The sequence below is a fragment of the Pagrus pagrus genome (genome assembly GCF_965226575.1).
Source record: "Pagrus pagrus genome assembly, chromosome: 4".
Lineage (NCBI taxonomy): Eukaryota > Metazoa > Chordata > Actinopteri > Spariformes > Sparidae > Pagrus > Pagrus pagrus.
The window spans coordinates 1,680,819-1,706,397 of NC_140188.1; the positions used below are offsets into that span (position 1 = coordinate 1,680,819).

Genomic DNA, 25,579 nt, shown 5'->3' on the forward strand with positions numbered 1-25,579 from the left:
TTTTCTGACATTATGTTGTTATTGCTGATTTGTACATGACAGTCCTGCATTTTGATGTATTTCAATATTGCATTCCCTTCTTTCTCTCAGTTGTAAAATGTTATTTAAACACAAGCAGCTGCACAGTAATTGGATTGTTGTGCAGAGGTGTTTTAAGACATTTCTGTTGATGTTTTAGGAGATCACAGATATTGTCTGCTGCCCTTTAAACTGAATATTATTGAGCACAATCATCACTTAAACATATTTTACTTCTGTAACATGGGGTGATCAGTGACCTGTTGGACATCAACTCAATACTCAAATCCACTTTTCTTTTTTAAATGCGATGATTTGTTTTTTCTATATGATATAACATTTACTGAGATCGGTGATGGGAGGATTGATGGTCAAAGTGATTCTGTGGACTATCACTGTCCTGTTTTGGATCAATGACTCTTAATTTTGTGAAAGTGTGACGGCTCTCCCATTAAAGTGCTGTCTGTGTAACCACACTGTGCATTGTGTTGACTGTACTTTACTGTCAGTTTGATCTTCTAGTGTTTATTTATTTGATTAATCGCTTATACAGAGTTTCACACTAACTTCCAGAGGACAGTTTAGAGTGAGGCAGAGAACACACAGCTAGAAAACACAGATGCAAAACAGCTGTGAAGTGTGAAGGTGCAAACAAAAGCAATGAGATATTTCTGTAGGTTTCAAATATACAGTATTCTTACACAGTGTGACCAGCGGAGGGCAGTGTGCACTCATGGTAATCAATAATAGATACATTACATGAACACTCAATGTACCAAATGTAAAGATACACCGCAGCTTACATACATTTGATGCATCTGATTGCATTAAAACATTTATAATCATGTGTCCACACTGTCCTCCAGTGGCCACAGGGCAACACTGCACCCACTTCAAAATAGACAAAGATGTAGTTACACACCTTGACCATCAGAGGGCATCGTACACACATGAATATAAACACTCACATGGAAACCAACTGTACCAACTGCCAACTGCAACTCCTCTTTTCTCTATTGATTAAATAAAAACAGGAAACAAGACAATGAATCCAAAAAACCCAAAGAGAATATGATATTTTCTTGAATAATTAGTCTGTAAACACGAGCTAGAGCTCCTCATTTTTCATCGCCTGTCATGACTCTATCTCTCCAACTTACTATTAGTAGTTTTTATGCACAAAGAGTTCAACGGTGCTTATCGCTCAACTATTAAACATGCAATCTACCAGATAAAGCAGCAGCCTCTGACTATGACTCACCATGAATGTGTCAACAGAAGTTTGGTCTTATAAAATATGATTTAACCCTTGAAGCTGCACTGCTCAGCAGGTCTCAGCTTGAAGTTACCATTTCAGTCTATTTTTTCTTTGTTATCTGAAAGGATTTGGGCACCAAGTCTAATATGTTTTGTCTTGATTGTCTGTTAAATCCATTTTATAATAAAAAAGTAAAAAAAAAACAATGTTGTCCCCAGAAATTTTGCACAGTCTGATGTGTTAATGTGATAAAATATGTAATCGCACATAGAATATAAGCACAATAACACTAAGAACGACATATGAAAAGCATGAACATTGTCTTTAGCTTCATGGAGGACATAACCTGAAAGTATCGCTTGTGTAGTAATTTCATTTTCGGGGTGTCTTCTTATGGCCAATGGTGATTAACTTAATGGTAATTGAGCAAAAGATTTTCTTTGTTGCAGTTTTGCAAAGTGGACTCAAGTGCAGATGTGACAACAGCGTGAGGTGAGTTAAGGAGGGCTCAATAAAGGGAAACTGGGAATAGAGACAGAGGCGAAGGGGCTGGCGGGGAAGAGGAAATGCAAGCATAGCTGGCAGAAGACAGGCAGATGGGTGCTGACCCTGAGCCACAGAGAGGTGAGGGTAAGTACACAAAAACACAAAAGATTCAATCACCAGAATATAAACTAGGACGGCCTGGAAGTGTGGCAAGCACAATGGTTGAAACAAAGATCCAGTGACGAGAAAAAGTAGAGCCAGGGTTGATTTACTGCCAGCCAGGCTGATGACCTGATGGACTGCAGGGATGCAGGTTCAGCAGGTGGACGTTTCCATCCGTTTTTGTGGCGTCATAAAAAAAGTTTTTTACATGGGAAGTTGGACCATCTCCATCTGTGATCGTACCGACTAAAACAGGTGTTCTTGTTGTTTTCCTAACCCTAACCCAGTGGTTGTTGTGCCTAAACCTAAAGAGCATAAGCACAGCGTTGAGAAAATTCAACCTAAACAAAGTTGCAACATAAAGAAATGTTCAGTGTGAACTTATCTGTGGTTTTGCAGAAAAGTACTTAGCGGACATTTATTCTGCAGATTTGGTTGATTCATTGGAGATTTCATCTGAATTTGCAACCAAAATGACCTAGAAGTCACAGAAAACCATGTGGAAGCCAAGGTCCAACTTCACACTTAACAAGAGGGCTACCCAGCTACAACTTGTCTGTGCGAGTCCGGCCTTTAAGAAACTGGATCACTGATCTCTTCTCGTGCAACTGACAGGAGTGATCTGTAGAGGAGCTGGTTCTCTCCACTCAGCACTGGGTCTGAATAAAGGGAAGATCCTGGTCTTTGCTTGAGCGTCGTTGTGAACCTTCAGCGCTGATAAATTCCTCGGACGTGGCGCACCTTCTGTGAAGACACATCTTGTGAAGGAGTACATTAGAAACCTAGCATCCACGTTGTAGAAACAGACCAAACCTCCTTCATAGTCCACAAACACTCCGACCTTCTCAGGGTTTTTAGACAAGGACAGGACAACGGGAGGACTAGCGTTTGCCTGGCAACGTCCCCAGTACGACCCCAATGTCCAGCATCCGTTTTCAGGGCTGAGGGACAGAGCGACACCCTTCCTGCTGATGGACTCTCTCGTCACTCCGACTTCCCAAACTTTTTGACCTTTAAGCAGAACTTCGTAGTAGAACCTGCCGGAAGAAAAACCCTCATTTCCAAGAACAAAATGATAAAAATCAAACCTCATTGGTTTGTCGGGGACTTTCCTCTTGGCGCCTCCATCCCTCACTTGTTTCCTGTCCTCTGAGAGGATGAGGGAGGGGTGTGCTGTGTTGGGGTCCAGAGTCACATTTATTGCATACTGACTCTGGATTTTCCCAAGAACATCGTCAAACACCTTCTCTGCTTGCACCGGTTCCTCAACGGTCTCCTCTTTATCTACCAGACTGAGTTCTCTGATAATGTTTTCCATCTGTTCATTGAGCGTCTCCTCCATCTTGGCCACCGCGCTCCTCACTGCGTCTAGCTGCAGGAGATGGTGTTTGGTCTTTGAAGGGGAGGAGATGATGGATGGGAGGTCCTGCAGGAGTCTGAAGTCGTCCTCGGTCTTTGAAAACTCCTCCAGCTCGATTCTCGTCCAATTGTCCTCGTCGATCTCCAGCTGCAGTTGTCTGATGAGTGCTTCGGCCCGCCGCTCTGCTGCTCTCTGCTTCTCCTCCAACAGCTCCATCAGCTTCACCTTTTTGGACTCCAGAGCAGTGAACGCCTTGACGGTTTCTGCTTTCGTTCTCTTCACTTCCTGCTGATCTTGCATCATTGAGCTCTTAATCTCACTAGCCTTGGTGCACTTCTTGCTCAGCATGCGGCTGACTTGTCTTTTCATACGCTTCAGCTTAGTTTTCCTCTGATTAAACTCGACCTCTAAAGAGACGTACTCGTGCATCATGTGGTCGTCCTTCAAGCACACAACGCAAACACAGCTCTGCTCTCTCCTGCAGAAAAACTCCATCACCCTGTTGTGTTTCTTGCACACCCTGTCCTCCAGGTTCGACACAGGGTTGATGAGCTGGTGCCACTTTAAGGCCTGGACCGTGTGATGAGGCTCCAGGTGAGCGTTGCAGTAAGAGGCCAGACAAACCAGGCAGGATTTCAGAGCCTTACGCTTCGTCCCGTGGCAGAGGTCACAGGGCACCTCCCCAGGCCTGGCAGGTGAACCGCTGTCATCACCTGCAGCTGCCATCCTCTTGAAAACCTCCAACATGTCTCTGAATTCTGTGTTGACTCGCAGCTCGGGGGCTCCTTGGAAGTCCTCCTTGCACAGCGGACACTGGCTGACGTCGCTGATGGACCAGTAGTCTTTGATGCAGGCCTTGCAGTAGTTGTGTCCACAGGGGGTGGAGACGGGCTCGGTGAAGACATCCAGACAGATCGAGCACAGAAACGCTTCTGCAGACAGGGGGATGATGGCTGAGGCCATACTAGAAGAGCAAAGAGAGAGAAGAAACATGGTCATGAAGTTCAATTTGATCTCATGGTGGCACGGGACAAGTTAATTTAGTTCATCCTGAGGGGGACGTGAAGGAAACTAAACCGTCCATTAGGTGTTTGATTCAAGAAGTTTTTGTGTTTCATCCACATCCTCATGTTTCACAGTATTTGTTCCCCTCGTGTGTCCTGACTTTCTTTTTTCCTGATGTCAGTGAAGTCACTCAGTTCTATTGTAGTTCAGTTGTGCTGCACTTTGAACTCAGTTGTGTTTCACTGTCTTCTTTAAGAGCTTTCAGTTAATAATTACGACTGTCTATCGCTGCGAGGCCAGAAAAAGATAAACTAAGCAGTATCATGTTTACTGTTAATATAAGTTATTTTAATGTTATTACGACGTACAAACTTACAAATTATAACAAGAAACTTTTCTTTGTCAAATATTCTACTGATCTTATTATAGCGTGAAAATATCTTGTTACGTATACTGATCTATTTCTTTTTCTGTCGTGGCAGCAGTTTGCCTCTGTGAATAATCTCTTTGCTTTACCTTCTGTCATTTCTCAGGTAAAATAAAAACCCACCAGTGTGCTCAAACATGAAACTAACACACAGAAATACTTCCCGTTATCATTCAGGGAGTCCAGCCCACCATCTACTACAGATTTATTGATTTCATGATCAATAAATAATCATTTTGAAATGACAAGAAGTGATTTAGAGCGAACACAAAATGTCCCAGTTCTTCTTTACAGACTAATTATAACTGTCTTTTAAGTAAAAGTCACAAAAAGCGAGTTAGGATTAAATGTACAACAGGTAAAACGTCAAAACTCACCTGATCAGACGTCACAGCTGCTGTTTTCTGCGGATTGAAGCAGGAATGTCAGCTGGACATTCGTGTCCTGTCTCAGTTTCGTTTCCTGACAGCAGAGCGGACACGCCTCTGTGTGTCTGATTGGACTTCAACCTTTGTTTGGAAAATGGGAACTTTTGAGGAAGTGGAAAACCCTCGAGACAAGTGACGGGATTGTTGTGGAAACTGAGGACATGTTCAGAAAGTAAAGACAAAGAAAAAAGGAAGAAAAAAGAAATTAAACTAAATTTTCAATTCAGGAAAATCTCTAAAAGTGACTTTTGGGGAGAGTTTAACAGTTGCAGTTGATGTTCATTATACTTTGTTAATGGTTGATAAATACTGTGTAGTTGAGTAACTAACTGATGTTTTTAACATTTACAATCGCTTAATAAATGTTTTATGAACCATGTCATTTTTTCTTAACAGTGAAATTACTTGAATCTAATAAACTGTAAATGTATAAAGTGTTACCCACGTCAATAAGTTATTTCTAGTGGAGAAATAAATGTAATAGATTTTTAAAAAAGAAAATTGGCCGTATTTGTTACTTTTCTTCTTCTTCTTTCATAGATGATATTTGCTGAGTGATTATCGGTCCTGTCAGAGAAATGCACAGATTTATACTATAGTCTTCAGAGACTGAGGACATTTTGGAAAAGTTTTGCATAATAAGAATTTTTCGGGGGAATTAAAATGAAAAAAAAATGTAAAAGATTTTTGTTTTTTTGAATTCAGGTGATGTATTTTTTGAATTTAGTATATAAATATAGATATAGATGTACATTTCTGCGAAGTGGGGACATTTAATAAAAAACATAATTAAGATATATTATTATTCACACACTTTATCCTCTTTATAACAACAACAATATCACTGCGCAGCCTCTCATCAGCTCTTATTCAGGAGTCAGTTGATATATTTTGTGTTGTTTTTGCTTTATATCTTAAGTATAATCAACGCGTGACGTCAGCACGCTTCAGTGACGTGAACTGAATTAAATGAGGGAGAGAGAGAGAGAGAGAGAGAGAGAGAGAGAGAGAGGGAGAGAGAGAGAGCATCATCAGTGTTGTGATCAGAGGCTCACCACAGAACAACCAGCGGCTTGTCTTCAGGTAAAAACACCTTCAGCTCTCGTGATTATTGTTGATGATGATGCAGATATTGATGATGAAGATAATGATGGTGATGATGATGATGATGATGGTGATGGTCTGTTTGTGTCTCGGGCTGTTTCTGTTGTGACGCTGAGGACAGAAATGGAGACAGCTCGAGACAAACCGTGTTTAATAGACGTGACTTCAGGTGACACATGACAGATAATCCTCAGTTATTTCTAATATCTGTCTGGTTCCCACGTGAACGCTTCGTGTGTGTGCGTGTGTGTGTGCGGGTCTCATTGTGTGGCTGCGGGGCGTTTTTCTCCCCATCCTGCTCGTTACTACGCACATTGGCACAAAACACAAACCCGCAGCTGTCGCACTTCGGATCTTGTGTTTTTTTGGATGATAAATCATCTCTGTTGGTGTTTAAACTCGAGCTGTGCGGGACGCTGTCCACCTCCTCTGTGCGTGTTTTTGCGGTATTTTGTGCGTCAGGGTCGGTTTGTTGTAAAATGGAGGCTGATGGAGGAGGAGGAGGAGGAGGAGGATGCTGCCATGGCCTCCCTCCTCCTCCTCCTCCTCCTCCTCTCACAACCTGCCGTACACATCACATGGCGATCACACACCTTAAAAAACAACAGAAATCATCATAAACACTCAGTTTATTGATCATACTGTAGATGTGTGCGGGTTGTGTGCGGGGCTCAGAGCTGCGTGATGGTTCCTCCGCTGGTTTCCAGTTCTCCCAGTGGGACTGAGGCTCTTTAACCAGAGGACTGATCCACTATAAGGTCACTACCAACCACAGCCTGTAGGACCATGTATACATATATTAATAATACACATATTAACATATATAATACGTTCAGTCTTTACTTGAGTATTTCCATTTTCTGCTACTTCATACTTCCACTCCACTACATGTAATTGATTACTTTAGTTACTAGTTACTTTGCAGATTACATGCTGCATCAGAGCCAAAGTAGAACATTAAAAAACAACAATATCATTTCCATAATCAGTCGTCCCATCGTATATGCATCAGTTACTTTTACTTGTATACTTGATACTTAAGTACATTTAAATCAGATACTTTAAGACTTTTACTCGAGTACAACTATGACAATACAATATTTCCCAGAAAGTGAAAGTTGCATAAAATGTAAATACTCATGTAAAGTACGTCAAATTTGTACCGGTGCAGTACTTGAGTAAATGTACTTAGTTACTTTCCAGGTTACAAACACTGATCAATGATGATCGTGTAGTCAGATGAGTTTTATGTTCACTGTTTCCACCGATTGAATGTAACTGAGTACTTTTACTCAAATATAATTTTGAGGTACTTGTACTTTACTTGAGTATTTACATTTACTGCCTCTGCTCTTTACTCTTCACACTTTATTTTAATGATCCATGTTCATGTTTCTGCAAAGGAAGGTTGACACAACGTGCTGAACACGTGTTACATGTTAACAGACAGCCGGCCACAGTTCGGATCACACCGGAGGACATTTCTAACTGTGGCGTCAGCACCGGGTGTTTTTCACAGGAAGTCGGACCGCCTCCTTTCTTGCTCGTGGCGACCAGAACAGGTATTTTAAACCGACCCATGATGTTTTTCTAACTCTAACCAAGTGGTTTTAGTGCCTAAACCTAACCAGAGCATACACATAGAAACAGAAAGTTCAACCTCAACAGACGTGAAGTTGCAACATGGCAGAAGAAGACACGATCAGTTTGAACTCGTCTGTGGTTTTGCAGAAACGTACCGGGCTAACATTCATTCTGGTGATCGGGTCGGTTTCTGTTGGTGAACAGCGAGAAGTTGCTGCAAAGTTCATGTAAATTTGAACACAAAATCCTCTCAAGTTGAAGGAAACTGTATCTGAAATGTGAATTTATGTCACAGATTTTGTAGAGAAAATGATCGATTTTTAATTGATTTGTTTGTTAGATGATCAAATATCAATATCAGCCTCATAACTCCTGTATCAGTCGGCCGTAGAGCTGATTTATGTTGATTGTTAAATGATTAGAACAATAAAAACTGTTAGAATAAAATAAATCCAAACACATAATAAAACAGTGTGTGTGTGTGTGTGTGTGTGTGTGTGTGTGTGTGTGTGTGTGTGAGTGTGTGTGTGTGTGTGTGTGTGTGTGTGTGTGTGTGTGTCTGAGCTGACTCACACCGTCATGTTGCGTAACCTTTGTCGTGGCCTCAGACGAGTCCGGTCTCAGCTGACGGTCATTACTGTTGTGTTCACGCAGGAATCAACCAGCTGAGACACAGATTACATGAACCACACACACACACACACTCACACACACACACACACACACACACACACACACACACTAATAATTACTGTTTAAATGTGTCAGCTGGACGTTTTCATCAGATGTTTTGTGAGAGCTGAACGTGTCATCGCTCCTCACGTGTTTTCATCTCTTCATCTGAGGATAACGAGCTTCGTGTCGAGCCGATCCTGAAACATCTGCTCACATCAGGAGAGATCATCCTGATGATAACACAAGACTCAGACTGAAGCGTCACGTCTCCATCTACATCCTGCCTGTAGTGATGTCTGATGCAACTGATAGCAACTGTTAGCTTAGCATGTAGCCGCAGCTGCAGACAGTAGCTGAGTCAGATTAAAGGACAACAGAGCTGCTGTTTGTGTGGATTGAACTGAAGGACTCAGACTGTAGGGACGTTTTACACGCCTCATCTGACCTACTGGTTGATCTGTGTGTGTGTGTGTGTGTGTGTGTGTGTGTGTGTGTGTGTGTGTGTGTGTGTGTGTGTGTGTGCGCGCACTAAGCCTTCGACATGGGCAGATAGGAGGATGTTACTGGTTTAACTGGCTTCTTGTTGGAGCTGAGTGCTGCTGCTGAGTCTTTTTCTCTTCTGTGTGACTCTGATGGTTCTGATCCGACTGATCTGATGGTCCCTCTGACACACTCGCCAGAATAAATGTCTGCAAACGTACGACTCTGCAAACCACAGAGGTGTTGACGTTTGATCTGAGGGCTGCTGCACGATGACTCTGTGATATCGCTCTCGTAGTGTAGCGCTGTGATCAGCTGCTCCTCGTCCCGGTGTGTCCTCAAGCTGCGTATCTAAATATGAAATCAACGTCAAAGCTGATGTTTTACTGATCAGTCACGACCTTTGTGACTCACTCGAATGTCTCTTGATAACCCTCTCGGCTCGCACCGGACAAGAACATTAGTGTCTGACTCCAGTGGATGATAACACATCAGGTGTGGAGTTAATCTGCAGACTCTCCACTTCAGGATGAGACCAAACCTTTTGTATGGACGTCTACTACTTGTAACTCTTGCTGTAAACCTCTTCACTGTGTTGTGACGCACGTTATAAAATGGCCCCGACTACCTTATGTGACATTGCACTTCCTGCGATGTGACTGTTGCACATTCACACATGCCGAAAAGATATATTGTTTTCCAATTTGATATCTGGTTAGATTGAGTCACAAAACCTCCTGTTAGGGTTTGAAAAGGATCATGTCTGGCTTGAAATATCTGCTTCTGTCGCGTCAAACACGGCTGCAAAATGTTAAAAGTATCCAGATGTTTCACACTAATAAATGTAGAACAGCTGTCTGAAACTGGTCTGTCCTCTCCTGCTACATGAGAGTCAGCTCATAAACCAGCAACGAGAGCGAGATATGACACGTATTGTAGAAATAAAGGTGCCTTTGTTGCTACTGAACCGCACGGCACTCTGAGCTACATCCATATATAAGAGTTGTTTTATAAATCAGTTTCATTTCCTTCATTACAACTGCAGCTGATTCATATTGTCCCTGTTGATCAATCTGTCAGTGTTTCGTCCTCAGTTGTCTTGTTTTGTCCACATCACAGAAATATTCACTGTTTACTGTCACAGAGGAGGAATCAGAGAATTTACAGATTCATTTAAAGATTAATTGATTCATAGAATAGTCGGTGATTAAGTTAATATTTGAGAACTGATGGATTCATTCACGGGATCATCATCAAGAGTTGTCTTGAATTTATCAGCCGAGACATTGAGTGAAACTTTCGCTTGAGGAAATATTAGTGCTCATAAATTCATCTGTGTGTTTTCTGCCTTCCTTCCTTCCTGGACGTCTGGTGATGGAGGAGATGGATGGTGGGATGATGGAGGGAGTGGCTGCTGGATGGATTTCAGCATCTCGTCCATTTGCTTAAGTGGAGAGCAGATTTAATCCAGTCGAGCCTGTCGGCGGCTAATGATGGACAGGCAGTGTTAGCATTAGCCTTTTTAGCCACTCAGTGCGATGCTGTGGGTCAATTAGCTTCCTCTATCCTTGTTTTCTCACACACACACACACCAACACACTCACAGAGCTAAACATAGCGCTCGTCTGGTGATGCAGAACAGAACCAGAGAAAACGAGGAGGAGGAGCAGCACGGCGGAGGAAAGAGGAGATTTACTGGAGGAATAATATCTTTGTTTTCTCTCTCAGGCTGCAGCATCGCTCATCATGACTAAAGAGGAGAACCTGGAGGTGCAGGAGAAGGAGAGGCACGACCGGGAGGAGCAGGAGGAGGGGAGGGTCCAGAAAGAGGAGGAGGAGGCATTGACCGAGGAGGAGGAGGAAGAGGAGAAAGACGAGGAGGAAGAGGATGAAGACGAGGAGTACGAGCTGAAAGAGGAGAGGGAGGGGGAGGACAGAGCGGAGGTGGAGGACGAGGAGGACGACGAGCAGGAGGACGAGCGGGAGGAGCGGGAGGAAGAGGAGGAGCCAGCGGCCGGTCAGGAGCCCGAGGCCGAGCCGGAGCCCGAGCCGCTGTCAGTGTCCGAGTACCAGAGTCCAGTTCACGAGCCGCGGCGCCGAGCCATGGTGCACCCGTCCGCCCAGGCCCCGCTGCCCAAAGACTACAGTACGTCATTCCACCTCAAATACATACTGACACCTGAGATACACGATATACCACCTTAATGCACACTGTCGTTCCACTTTTCACACACTGTTACACAACCTTCAACACTACACACTGTTACACAACCTTCAACACCACACACTGTCATACCACCTTAAACACACACTCACAATGATAACCAAAGACTACAGTATTCAGTCATACCACCTTAAAACCATCCTGTCTGCAGACAGTCAGTGAATCCACAGTAAACATGTTACTGTGGCAGCTGGGATCATTAACCAGCAGAACTTGACTCAGTTCTGTAAATATTTGAGTTTTATTACTTTTCTTTGTGAAAATGTAAACAGACAAACAGAGTCCAGCCCGACATCAGGAGACAAACACAGTCAGTACACAGGCTCGCTGTGGCTGCGGTCAGCTGGTCCAAGACGGATGAAGTGGAACAAGTAAAGAATCCATAAGAACCTCAGAGGACTTCAGCGCTCACAGTCTGTGTTCTGATCGATCAATAGCTCTGAACAGCTCTGCAACCACTGCTGTGTGGACCACGGGCTCATTGGTATTCATGAGACGGACTCAGAGGAGCCCGACTCCATTATACACTGTGTGTGTGTGTGTGTGTGTGTGTGTGTGTGTGTGTGTGTGCACAGAGCCGTCCTCAGTTCAATGAGCTTCGTTTTAACCAGTTACTGACTCTACATTACGTCTCTACATTCTGACCTACAGCCAGTAAATACATACTGGATACAAACTGAGTCATAACATTTATTTTGTGTAATTTCCATTAGAACAGTTTTTTATAATCGAGCAGCAAAGACTCGCCGCAGGCTGCACTCTGCCACACAAAGACAAGGACAGCTACAGTGAAAGAGAAGCAGGTTCACAGACGGACTCTTAAATTAAAAAAGTCATCCCAGTTGAAGGACTCCGGCTCTGTGGAGCTTAAAGTTTGCTGTCAGGCTGATTGTTGTTAGTCAGTGAAATGAAATCTGCCTCCGAGCTCAGACTGCAGAGCTGGCAGGACGAGAAACTGCAGAGCTCACAACACTTCTGATCTGATGAGCGGGACACAAAACTCTTGGCATCAACATCCAGATCTAGTTTTGCTTTCACTCTTCCTCTTTTATCTCTTCATGGTCTAACTTTTCTTCTTTTCTCCATCCGTCTCCAGCCTTCACCTTCTTCGACCCCAATGACCCGGCCTGTTTGGAGATCCTCATGGATCCTCGGACCACCATCCCCGAGCTGTTCGCCATCGTGCGTCAGTGGGTCCCACAGGTGCAGCACAAGATCGACATAATCGGCAACGAGGTGAGAAACACAAATATCGACGCTGACTTATGTTTTATTGTGTATTACATAGAATATATCCACGTGCAGCTTCTTCATCAGCTTCTTCATCTCATATCATCATGAACTGAATCCTGTTTCAGGTTTGTTTCCTCACTATGAGCTTCTCCAACATCGAGACAGATCAATCAAACTTTATTTGCGTTGCACCGACTGCAGGTTTCCTGCCTGCTGGGGACCAAACTACACGCAGCAGGTGTCTTTATTCTACATCCATCACACTGTGCACTCGACATTTACCTCTTTACTCGTCTAGTAACATTTTTAAGATGAATAGAGAAACAGAACAGAGAAAGGCAAATTTAAAATCTGGGTTTACTTGTCAGCTGGCTGTGAAACGTAGAAGAAGCTAACACAGAAGACTGCAGCTCTTTTGTCCGGTGGCTGGAACCTTGAAGCAGTCGTGTTTCGCTGCCCCAGTTGTTCTGGCAGGAGGCCTGAATCCACACGAGGCCGTCATTGTCACATTGACCCAGATTCACACACACACACACACACACACGCACACATGCAGATAATGAACAATGAAATCCCTCCGAGCAGCAGGGAGCTGGTATCAGACCCGTCAGAACAAAGCCCGAATGTGAACTTGACATTTCACATTTCATTCTTTTCAAATCCTGCAGAGCAGCACCGGCCTGCGGAGGTTTACTGGTTTCATGATAAACTGCGGTGTGAAAATTAACCGTCATCGCACCATCGACTTCACTGCGGCACCTGTTTCCACCGTATTAGTGCTATTAAAATAATATAAGAGATAATATTATGTTAAATTATAAAAAGCTTTTGTTCAACCAGCAAAACCCTTTTTCATTTCATTCTTTAAAGGACCATAATAATGTTAATAACAATAATACTGACTCATGAGCTCTATGTAATAAAACAACAGGATTCAAGCTGCTACACAGGTTATTTAAAGCATAAAAGGAATGAAAACTTGTTACAAAAACTCCAGTTTGACACACTGAGACACACTTGAGCTCTGAGGTGACACTGTTGTCTGACGGGAGGTGAGTCTCCACACTGTCACTGATACAAACAGGCTGCTAATGACCCAGTTAAAATGGCTGCATGGAGAGAGAGAGTGGTGCAGAGGAGAGAGAGAGACGAGAGAGAGAGAGATGGAGAGTCACTGAGGCTCCACCATGAGTCAGCAGGAAGCTGAGTCAGCCCGGAGGAACAAAAAACAAGGAGCGGACGGCGACGTGACTCAGAACGAGGCCGAGCGATGGAGCGAAGCGTCAGAGTCGCTGTCGGAGCTCGTTCTTACAGAGAGCTGAGGCTCTGCTGCTGAAGTTCAAGGAACGTTTCAACCCAGAAATGAAAATCCAGTCCTCATCTCCTCCATGCTGATGAAAGTCAGGTGAAGTCTCGTAGTCCACAGAACATTTCTGGAGCTTCACAGTAAAACAGAGTCGCAGTGTTCTGCTGAACAACTGAAGCAGCTGGAGATGATTTAAACATCAGATGTCTCCATACAGCTCGTCTGCTGTGATCCAAGTCTCCAGAAGCCCCGAGATCCTAAATCTCCTGAGGGGCTCGTGCACCCAGTCCAGACTGAAAGTTGTGTTTGATACTGAAGACCATGATTGAGGAAATCGATTTTAAAGCTCGTTGCAGCCACAACGAGTCGCCTGTTTTCTTCAGCTGTTACGAACATATAAACACCTGCAGCGTGTTAACCGCTGTCCTCTGTGTTTCCTGTCTCAGATCCTGAAGCGCGGCTGCCACGTGAACGACCGCGACGGTCTGACAGACATGACGCTGCTGCACTACAGCTGTAAGGCCGGAGCACATGGAGTCGGTAAGAGGTTTATTTGACTTGGATCCAATCAGTCAGTCTGACACAGCATAGTCGAGTCAGGTAAAGGCAATTTAATTTATAGTCTGAAATCATAAATCTGACTCAGTGTTTAACAATCTGTTCAATAAAAAACACCTGCTGTACTTAAACCCTCGATTCATAGTGATAAATCCACCGAAATGAACCTCTTTAACAGACAAAATGGTGGAACCACAGGAAGAAAAACAGAGGAGGTCCGATACTATTCTAATGAATCAAGTCAAACACAACACATCCTAGAGAGGGTCAGTGCGCAGGGCGTGTTGGAGGCAGGCAGGTGATGGTCCGTTCTGTGTTCTGTAAAGTCAGAGCTCCTCTCAGTCCGGTTCTGGTTGTGTGTGCAGGCGACCCGGCGGCCGCGCTGCGTCTCAGCAGTCAGCTGATCTCTCTGGGCGCCGACGCGAGTCTGAGGAGCCGCTGGACCAACATGAACGCTCTGCACTACGCCGCTTACTTCGACGTCCCGGAGCTGATCCGGGTCCTGCTGAAGGCCTCTAAACCCAGAGGTACACGCACCATCCAGTCCTCACTCAGCATTTATCGTTTTAATGATTATGGTCATTATTTTGTAATGAGGGACCTCGTCTTCTTCTTCTTCTTCTTCTTCTTCTTCTTCTTCTTCTTCTTCTTCTTCTTCTTCTTCTTCTTCTTCTTCTCTGGTCTCCACAGTGTTGAACTCCACGTGCAGTGACTTCCACTATGGGACAGCGCTCCACATCGCTGCCTCCAACCTCTGTCTGGGTGCAGTTAAATGTCTGCTGGAGCACGGAGCCAACCCCACCGTCCGGGTAACAGCACTTCACCTTACTTTACTTGTGGAGGTAGTTTAAGGTGCAATATGTACGACCTGTAGGGGGCAGCACATCAGCAGAGGACCTGCTGAAAGATCAACACCATGCACTACAGATTTCAGCAGGAAACCTCGAAGATATCTCCTGCAACATTTTACACACATTTCTGCAGACACAACTCCTTCAATGTGCCACGTCTCTCTGCAGAACGATAAGGGCCTGGTCCCAGCAGACGTGGTTCCTGACCCGATGGACATGAGCCTGGACAAGGCCGAGGCGGCCATGGTGGCCAAAGAGCTGAAGCAGCTGCTGCTCGACGCCGTCCCTCTGAGCTGTAACCTTCCCCGAGCCACGCTGCCAAACTATGACAACATCCCAGGAAACCTGATGCTGACCTCTCTGGGGCTGAAGCTAGGAGAGCGTGTGCTGCTGGACGACATGAAGGTCAGAGGGACAGAAAGTCCACCCTCAAACTGTGGGCAGGGAGGATCAGGGAGGACTGTAAGAACAAACCAAGTGCAGCAAACAACCTCAAAATGCATTTAAAGAATGTTTGGAGTTTGTGTCATGTGTTTGAGACGTCACTCATAACCTCAGTAATTCATCCCTCTGCCTCCCTCTCAGACCGGCACGCTGAGGTTTTGTGGGACTACAGAGTTCGCCAGCGGTCAGTGGGTCGGCGTGGAGCTCGACGAGCCGGAGGGAAAGAACGACGGCAGTGTGGGCGGCGTCCGCTACTTCATCTGCCCTCCTAAACTTGGTAACAGCCAGTCTGAGACGTCTCCTGAGCACAAATCAGACGGTTGTTTTTCTCTGGTTTCACTGTATTCGTCTTTATTTCTGCTCTGCAGGGATTTTTGCTCCGGTGTCAAAGATTTCCAAAGCTGTGGATCAGACGCCGTCATCCGTCACCTCCACCCCCAGAACCCCCCGCATAGACCTGGCCTCCCGCCTCGCTGGAAAGACCAAGAAGGAGAAGGAGAAGAAGGAGAGAGTGAAATGTAACAACAACCTCATGTTTGGAATAATGCAGTTTGTTTCATGTCCGTCCATGCAGGAAGTATTTTAGAGACACTGTTGTGAGAGTGTGTTTGTCTGTGCGTTCTCAGCCCAGAAGAAGAAGACGTCAGTAGCCAGTCTGGATCCAGAGGGACTGAACGTGGAAGTTGGAGATCACGTTCTGGTGGCCGGACAGAAAAACGGCATCGTTCGCTTCTACGGCAAGACAGACTTCGCTCCAGGTCCGTCTGCAGTCTGCAGCTTCTCCACACTGAACACTGCACACTGCTAGCTCGGTATACCAGCACCGATGGGCTGGTTAGCGACACACGACACTATCTGAAAATACAGCCACAACAAATCGATCGAGATGTTTCTCCCATGAGGCAGAAGTTCTCAAAATCAACTTTAATATAACATATGAAAATATATATATAATATGTCTCTCTGCTTTTGATCTGTCGTACGGGAGTGTTGGCACGGTCTCGTCTTTTTCTCCAGTCCTGAGAAAGTGACAGTTTTGCTGTCAGACCAGACTTGAGCTGTTTGTGTCCCTGCAGGGTACTGGTTCGGTATTGAGTTGGATCAGCCGACGGGAAAACACGACGGCTCGGTGTTCGGAGTCCGCTACTTCAGCTGCCTGCCCAAATACGGCGTGTTCGCCCCGCCCTCACGTGTCCAGAGGTGAGACGCCACCGAACCTGGAAAATGTGTTTTATTTACTGATCGTTGTTTTAGTTTCTCTGAGCATACCATGGTGTTCCCATTATGAACCAGGAGAACATTAGTCCAGTTTTCTTTCTCCTGAATTTACTTTGGCAACAACTTATCATCACCAATAAACTGCTGTCGTGGTTGTTTCGTCAGAATCGGAGGTCCTAAAGACGGCTCACAGAACGACAAATCCATGGTGAAGAAAGTCCATCAAGTCACCAGTAAGTCTCGCTCACTGTCGCATCAAAAAACTTGATTATTTAATGTCATTCATTTCTTAATTTCTCCTCCTGTGTGGAAAAAATACTGTTTCAAGAAAAATCTATCCGGCAACTGCATCCTCACAGCACTTCACTGTGAACTCTCTGGTATATTTGCTTTTTAAGACAAGAGGCCACAATGTTTGCGTTATTGTTCAGTACTTGAGTCTGAGCTCAACAAAAACCTTCATGACACCCAACATGAGGCTCTGTGGCGCAACGGATAGCGCGTTGGACTTCTAGTTAAACTTAGGAGAAGTGATTCAAAGGTTGTGGGTTCGAGTCCCACCAGAGTCGAGCTTTATATGTGTACAAGGTTGTTCAACGTCACACTGTGTGTTATGTCACTACTTGTTAAAGTTAAATGAAAAGGAGTTGAGTTCAAGTCCCATCAGAATTTAGCTTTACAGCTTTACAAAACTTCATAGTGCAGAATATGTGACTTCAGTTATTATTTGTAGATGTTTTGTGTCATTTCCCACAAATTGCGTCAATTAATATAAATACAGGCTGTGAAAAAAGAAGTGTAACACCTTCTGTGGCTCCAGAGGAAGCCTCCAGTGATGTCTCTTATTGGTTAAGTTGCATTGTGGGTAACGTAGGTGATAGTTTCTGAAAAGGAAGAAGAATGTGTGGAATAAAATAGGCGATATCGCTCAAGTCCAGTTTGCTAACACAGAGCCACATCGGCTGAAGAGATGTGAGGCTCTGTGGCGCAATGGATAGCGCATTGGACTTCTAGTTAATCATTGGAGAAGTGATTCAAAGGTTGTGGGTTCGAGTCCCACCAGAGTCGAGCTTTATAAATCACCTGTATCATAAAGTGCCTCAGTGTTTCCTCTACAGTTGGCCAACCAACACTCCACGGCATCTTCCGGAGGTTGTTTCTTCTGCATCGAGCTGAAAAATAGTCCCGAAAATTCATCCTGTTTGAGTAACAAACTTAAAGATCAGTGGTCCAACAAAAAACTAAACCATATTTTGGTGGTAAGGAACATTAAGTTGTGTGATGACAGAGTTCAGGTATGTTTTATCTGCCAGATTTGAAGTTTAGAGGTAATAACATAAGTCAACCCTTAAATCAATAACTAATGTTGTTAATCAGCGATGTCCTCATCATTAACTGACTGTTGTCCGTCTGTTTGTGTGCCGCAGTGTCACAGCCGAAGCGCAACTTCAACACGATGCGTTCTCCTAAAGACCTGACCTCCGAGAGCTCCATATCCAGGTGAGACTGTCGCACCGATCATTACCTGTCGGGATCTCAATACTTTAGTGTCGGTGGTGTGAGGGTGCATTGTCAATATAGAACCATGTCCAATAAGTTCTGGACCCGCCCGGTGGAGGCAGATGACGACCTCCACTGAGTTTCTGCCTGTTAAAAGGCAGTTTTTTTTGCTGCTCATTGGGGAAATGTTGGTTCTCTAAAAAAATTAATCAAGGAGTATGATCTGGACCTGCTCAGTCCGGAAAGTGTCATGAGATGACTTTTGTTGTGAACTGGCACTATACAAATCAATATTGGTTGATTACATTTGTACAACAGACTTTGACTGATGTGATATTCACTTTTTCAGTCACTTCAGTATTTTGCACCGTGTCCGATGAGTCTCTCTGTTGTCAATCGAGGTGCTGTATCGTAGTCAACTGGGCGTTTCAGCTCTCATCCTCCTTCAGTTGGATGAGAGGGGAAACGTCTTCAACAAACTGAAACCAGTCCAGTTGCTGACGATACAGCACCTAGAGGTACCAGGACCTGGATGACCGAGAACCTCCTCAACGTATTTCTTTGTTGTAATTATAACTTGGATGTTGATTCGAGGAGTGTCATCATTCTCCAAATCCATGATTTGGTTCGATTTGATTTTTCCCCAGTCCTGACAGCTGTGTCACTGTTAGACCAGGATCAAGAGATCTTTTCAAAGATCATTGTTTCCCTGACAACTGTCATCTTCTGTCTTCTTTAAAAAGATACAACAACAGTTTGACCTTATGCTGGTGGCTTTTAGCAGGATAATGTTAGATAAGTTCAAATAATATAAATAATGTTTATGATACTGTCCTTGTCTCCAACAAGTGTCTGATGTTCCACATGTGAGCTAAAAATCTAAAACCTTTACCGAGCGTTGTAAACAGAGCGTCTGTTTGAGTTTGTTACTTAAACCACTGTACCCTCCTCTTCCTCTTCCTCTTCCTCTTCCTCTCCCTCTTCCTCTTCCTCCTCGTCCTGCTCCTCTTCTGTCTCCTCGTCCTCCCCAACTCTGTCTGCCTTCGTTCTTCTCCTCACCTTCTCTCTTTCTCCTCGTTCTCCTCCTGCAGATTGCTGTTCTGCTGTTGGTTTCCGTGGATGCTGCGTGCTGAGATGCAGTCCTAACCACGCCCTCCTTCTTCCTCCTCCACTCCTCCGCCAGATCGATCTCTCTGCTCTTCTTTCTCTTCATCTTTTTACTTTTCATTTCCTCTCTTCAGACAAAGAGTCAAACTTCTCGTAGTGAAACCTCCTCCCTCTTCTCTCACTTACTCTCAGCCCAGATCCCTCTGATTTAGCCGTTCTATAGCAAAATCTATAGTGCCTTGTATCTGATCAAAATGTCCTGCATTCCTTTAATCAGACTGAGAATCCAGCTCTGCTAAAGCAATTCCCCTAAAATATTCTCTTTATAGGTCTTTTTCATTTAGTTTCAGCAGGTTCTCATCTCATTGTCCCGGCTTGGTGTTTGTCCATGTTGTGTCTTTATTTGGGGCAAAAAGATAAAAAAAAAAAAAACGACCACATAACGTTAGTTTGTGCTGCTACGTGTTTTGCTTTTTGCTGCTACTCGATTTGGGTCTTAAATTTTGAAACGAGTTGATCGATGGCACCAAGTATCTTAAATCAGGAAAGAATTCTGATGTTCGGACTCGCGTTTGCATCAAATCCAGTAATGCACTCTGCGTAAGTCTGTGAACACGAACGATGATGACGTTTTGCCAAATGACATGATTGTAAGTTGTCCTGAGGGGGGCGATACAAACAAGGCTCTTATGAAACTTGTACGACGGACATTAGAAGCATTAATCTTCTTAGTAGCTGCTACGCCTCAAAGTGTCCTCACACACTTGAGTCACGTCGAGAAGTTTCCAAACACAACATTAGCCGTGTTTCCATCTGATTATCAGGAGAAGTTCAAGCAAAAAAGAAATCATGAATAAGTTTCCATCGACTGATCTGGAGTAACTGAAGCTGTGCGAGGTGTAGTTTCATCATGGGAAGGCGGTAGAAGCCACGTTACACAGGACTGTAATGACCCGAGGAGAAGAATTAGATGTTGTGACCCGGAAACAAAACCAACCGCCAGTAAAAGTGAAAAAGAAAAAGATGAAGAAGAAGAATTAAAACTTTACCGAGGGATGGGAACTTTGCATTTTCAAACTTTTCTAACGAGATACTTCAAAATGTGCGTGGAAGCATGTCGGTGGAAACACGGCTTGCATTGATTCTGCTCAAAGTGTTTGCGTACTTAAGTACAAAACGTTTCGGATATCAAGTTGTGGTGTCAACGGACTGATCGGCAGAATGTCGCTGTACAGGAACTTTGATTTGTACGTGTTTCGGATCGTCTCTCCACTCAGAGAGCCCTGGTTACGCGTGTAACAGTAAGCCTGGGAGTCAGCGCTTTAGTTCGAGTCTCAATCGTAGAAAACTTTAACTTTAGACCGCGTGTGAAGAACTTTTATCACCTGCATGCTTTAATCTCAGAGATCAAACTGAAAACAGGGTTAACCAACGACGTTGTGTTTCATCATAGTGTTACAGTCAGGTATTTTTTATCTTAACCGTCAGGACGTGAGAAAACAAAATGGTTCACAAAAAGGGAAACGCATCTCTGTAGTTAATATAGACGGCGACTTTTTAATAGAGTAACTTGAATTTAAGTTGTTTCCCTTTCACAACACCTCTGATCACGCAGAAAACAGCTGGATTTGACTTAGATCCAGTTAATGTAGTCTTTAATAGAAGAAGTACTGTAGTTAGAAGTTGTAGTGACTGATCGCCTTAGAATAACTGTCATTATTAATCAGTGCGTTGCCAAATACAAACATTGGTCCATCTAGTTAGAGTTAATATACACTATGTTATAGAAATCTTATGAAGAGCTGCAATCATAATCTGACGTTAACCAAAAGTGCTAACAGACCCAAAACTATGATTTTCTTTGACGCATATAAAAATATAAAAAGTGTTTTCAGCCCCGCTACATGTGATATTAATGTTTTGTGTTGCTAAAAACACGCTTTATTTAGAGCTTTTAAACAACATTTAATCATTTCTGAGTTTTGTTTATGATAATCAGCTGTACAGCCCGTCATCAAACATTCGTCTCCTCCATCTTGAGGTTTTTCATTTCCTAACGTAGAAATCTAAACCCTGATAATCTCCAGATGATATTTGTAAAGTTTCCCTCCCTGCTTCTCTTCCCCTCTTCTCTCATCCTTCTTTCTCCATCTAAATAAGACTTTTTGTGTATGTGAGCATCTGCGAAAAGACAAAACAGAATCACGATTAATCTAAACTTACAGTAACGTGTGTGCTTAATGTTAAAATCTCTCTCGCACTATGTGCATAACTGAAAACAGCAATATGTAAAACAGTGTACCGATCTCTGTGTGGAAATGGTTCCTGTGTTAATGTTTCTTTACACTCTGTGAGCACACGAACACAGAGAGACGAACACGCTCACGCTCTGACGGCCGAGGCTGCCAGAGACCAGACGCTAACAGACGACAAGAGCTCAGACGCTGAGAAATAACCAGAAAAATCAATCTGTGGAGGTTCATTTACGCCTCAGTGAGCGGTAGATTCAACAGTTCAAGAGCTGGTGGGATTTGTGTTGAGCAAACAGGCCACAGCAGCAAATATACAGTTAACTTTACCCAACAAACATCCAGCTGTAGGTTTATTATCTAAATCTAAATGTTCACATTTACTAAGACGGATGAAGTTTGTTTTACAACTTGTTTATAGGTGAATTTTGTATATTTTGGACGTACAACATACAGATCTTAGAGAACCGATGCCATGTTATCAGAGCTGTAAAACACAATCTTGTCTGTCTGCATCAGTATTAACTGATTCCTGGATCCTTCTCTTTATCTGGATCAACACCAAAAGTTAATGGGGTCCATTCTGGGCTGAGACCCATCCTCTGAAGTTTTGTGGAAATCCTGCTGATAACCAACCAACAAATGAACATGGGTGAAAACCTCTGCCTTGACCTCCTCGGCAGGGGAGGTCATTTAAAATTGCTCATTCAGCACATTTATGGACTCTTTGCTTTTAAAGTTTAAAAAAAGAAAAAACAACTCAACTCTTTATTTGGTAAAATCCACAAATCTGCTCTTGAATTTGAAATCTACCCTCCGTCCAGTTGCTTTTCATTCTGACTGTGTGTGTCTGACTTCACAGACTTCACACTGACAGTAAACAACCAACAAACTCAACTTTGTTGTTGGTTTGTCTCTCAGTTGGTCTCTGCAGCCTCGGCTACAGGAAACACTTTGTGGTCGCTCCTGCACACTGCTGTTGATAATTGTTCTTTTTGTGCCCGTGGATACAGCTTCAACATTACACTGATGGTAACTACAGCACCTTCACTCATCAGGTTTTACTCAACCAGCTGCAGAGTTCAGTCAGGCTGCGATCGGACCAAAGCTTTTCATTCTTGCTTTAACTCAAAGCTGCTACATGAGACAGCGAAAAGGTCGAATGATATAAGTAGTACTTCACTCAACTCTTCAGCTTTGTCACGAGCTGTGGATTGAGTTTTGTGTGAACAGAGCTCTCATCAGTTTAGCATTTTGAAGATAAACTCCTGACCTGGTTTCACTTAATGTTGAAGTGTTTTTTGGTCCGACCGGCTGCAGTTCAGCTGGTTTCATCAGCGTGTTCAGATGCATAGAACTGCAACGAACAGAAAGGAGAAATAACTGAGAAAAAGGCGCAGACAGCTCATAAATCCTAACTAAAATGTGCTAAATTAGCTGACAGAAATTACCAGAGTTTCAAAGTTACATTAAATACAATCTGTCCTGGAGCACTGCAACAACTTTCAATCCCAAAATGATTCGTTATGCGACAAATTCCAGCTTTATTCAGAGACAAAAAAAGTTCAAACTGCTGATTTAGCATTCTTGTAAAGTTCGCTGTTAATTGAGAATACTAAATTAAGTCAAGTCAACTACTGGACCAAAGAAAATCCAGATTTTCCACATCAGTCTATCTGAAATCAGACATAAACTCCACTTTGAGACACTTTTCTGAAATATAACACAGACTCCAGGTTAGTGAAACTGTTCTGAGGACGATTTCTTGAGAATGAGGATACGATATGCAGATGACTCACACCTCTACCTTCCTACTGTACATTGACGCTGTTAGCTTTCCCCTGCCATCCAATCCAAGCCTGAACAAAAAGAGCCAGATGAACTGAAGTCAATCCACATGTTGTAGTTCACATCTGTTTATAATTTCACACACACAAATAAACTGCTGTTCCTTGCTAACGCTCCACAGAGTCAGGCCCTGCTGACTCCTCCATCCTATAGGTGAATATAGACGTGAGTGGAGCACAGTGACGGTGAGGTTTGTCTTCGTACAGTAAACGTACAGTACAGTTAAATGTCCCAGTGAAGCCTCTGTCGGTTTGAACTCTTACTGCTGTGTAAATGTGGAGCTTTCTCTGGTTTGGCCACTAAGTGTCACTAGTGAGTCACTGGTTAATCATCTCACAACAAACGAAATCTTACAGAAGCTTTTCCTCATTACATATTCTCTATTTGTTTCGCTCCATTTAAAGGACTTCTGTCTGTTTTGGCTCTTTAACTTCAAACTACTGTGTGTTTGCTTGATTTCTGGTGGATCGACGTCAGATCCTCCCTTCAGTTTTTTGCTGTATTTCCTTACTTCCAGGCATCTTTTGGTTCCAGTTCATTTTGAAGAAAAACCTTTTCCATCTATATAAAATTTAGTCTCTTTTATACTATTTCTCCGTCACATCCAACGACTGAACAGGTCGATTACCGTCACTCCCCAAACAACATATATCACCACGCCTAAAACAAAGTGAAACAGAATTTTTACATCTTTTACGTCAGTTAAATGCTGAACTGCTGCCAGTAGTGATGTTACGTTTAAATGACACAACTTGGCACAGTATCGCCAATTTTCGGCACAAGAATTGGAGCAAGATTTATTGCAACCCTGAATCATAGAAATTATGCGTGTATATTACTAAATTAGATCAATTGTTCTGAACAAAACGTACAAGAGTCCGGGATTAGCATCCAGGCCTGTCTGTGGTTAAGGTTATGCAAAGATTGTGGATTTTCCCTCAAGTCACTGCTGACTTTATCTACATTAAAACAAACAGAACATGATCTGAAGAATAACAACAAATCTCCAAGCCACTCTGTTTAAAACTATAAAAATGTCTTTATCGTCACAACAACGAACTCTGACGTGATAAACTCAAAGATGAACATGTTTATTTTGAAGATCTTATGAAAATGGTCCCAGGCTGCTCATACATCACCACCTGATACCTTCAGCCAGGTGTTGACTGGATTTTGGATTATCTCTCTAAATTACTGTAAGATGATTTTCTCTACACTGCCTGGAGGAAAGGAAATCAATGAAAACCTGATAGATGATTCTGGAAAATGATCATCAGAAACATAATTTGTAATCTGTAGCTGATGGGCCCAAAACATTCAGAATCTTTGGTTGTGTCCTTTAAATCTTCTATAATCGATCGGTGTACGTGTCTGAGAATATAAACTCATTCTCATAGAAACTAACTCAGCACAGGTTGTTTTAACATTAAGAATATACAGTATATAGCCTATATTTTGATAACTTCACTAAGTGTACTTTTTGTTCTCCGGTTTTTGTAGTGCGTGTGTGTGTGTGTGTTACTTTGTGCTCGGTTACAGTCCACGTGAGTAACTCCTGTTTTAAAAAGTGTGACGCTGACGGACGTTAAAGAGGAAACAGGGGAGAACGAGCATCGGACGTCCTCATCCTGACAGACACTCACTGCATGCTCTCTCTCTCTCTGTAACTTTCTCTCTCAGTATTTTCTGATTTCAGTTTTTCAATATGTGTAACTTCTTCTCATCAGCATGGAAGTGCTTCTAATAATAACAGTGACGACTCTATGAATATAATAAAGATGTTGTTTGTTTTCATACCTCTCCTGTCCGTTGCTTTTACTCAGAGAACATATTCTGGAGGTTTATTTAAAGCATAACTTATTATCTGTCATCACTTCCAAAGGTTTTATTTCACACAGATCAATATCAGCAACTATTAGAAAATATTAGGATTTTTTTCTATTCAAGTCGGCGAAACTCTGACCTGAACTTTATACGTAAATCAAGAAGACAGAGAATGACTCCATGTTATTGAGGGGGAAGAGCTTCAAGCTGTGCTGGAGGAGATATTTAGA

The 25,579-nt window shown here is 43.2% G+C and overlaps 2 protein-coding genes across 6 annotated transcripts; one reads left to right on the forward strand and one right to left on the reverse strand.

Moving 5' to 3' along the window:
- Window positions 1-2,510: 2,510 nt before the first annotated feature.
- LOC311255719 (E3 ubiquitin-protein ligase TRIM39-like) lies at window positions 2,511-4,247 on the reverse strand (the record flags this gene model as incomplete). Its single annotated transcript, XM_084350368.1, has 1 exon — window positions 2,511-4,247. One exon carries the CDS (start codon window positions 4,245-4,247, stop codon window positions 2,511-2,513), a length of 1,737 nt encoding a protein of 578 aa, XP_084206494.1.
- Window positions 4,248-6,147: 1,900 nt separating this feature from the next.
- On the forward strand, window positions 6,148-25,319 carry clip3 (CAP-GLY domain containing linker protein 3). Of its 5 annotated transcripts, none has more exons than XM_084350573.1 (15): window positions 6,148-6,227; window positions 7,695-7,810; window positions 10,716-11,133; window positions 12,308-12,447; window positions 14,197-14,290; window positions 14,674-14,835; window positions 14,999-15,117; window positions 15,328-15,621; window positions 15,745-15,880; window positions 15,972-16,121; window positions 16,230-16,361; window positions 16,680-16,803; window positions 16,987-17,054; window positions 18,249-18,321; window positions 19,413-25,319. In XM_084350573.1, exons 3-15 carry the CDS (start codon window positions 10,734-10,736, stop codon window positions 19,465-19,467), a joined length of 1,947 nt encoding a protein of 648 aa, XP_084206699.1. In that variant the 5' UTR covers window positions 6,148-6,227; window positions 7,695-7,810; window positions 10,716-10,733; the 3' UTR covers window positions 19,468-25,319. The 5 variants fall into 5 exon arrangements, with proteins under 5 accessions (XP_084206699.1, XP_084206700.1, XP_084206696.1 ...); XM_084350570.1 differs by having other exon boundaries at window positions 6,162-6,227; window positions 7,652-7,810; XM_084350572.1 differs by having other exon boundaries at window positions 6,162-6,227; window positions 7,652-7,810; window positions 15,328-15,564.
- The last annotated feature ends 260 nt before the right edge of the window (window positions 25,320-25,579 follow it).

What these genes read in the sequence shown, in the direction of transcription:
- clip3 (XM_084350570.1), top strand. Translation starts at nt 7,685, where the DNA reads ATGTTAACAGACAGCCGGCCACAGTTCGGATCACACCGGAGGACATTT. An exon ending in GCTCGTGGCGACCAGAACAG is followed by an intron (nt 7,811 to 10,715) that starts GTATTTTAAACC and finishes TTTCTCTCTCAG; the next exon opens with GCTGCAGCATCGCTCATCAT. An exon ending in GAGCCAACCCCACCGTCCGG is followed by an intron (nt 15,118 to 15,327) that starts GTAACAGCACTT and finishes GTCTCTCTGCAG; the next exon opens with AACGATAAGGGCCTGGTCCC.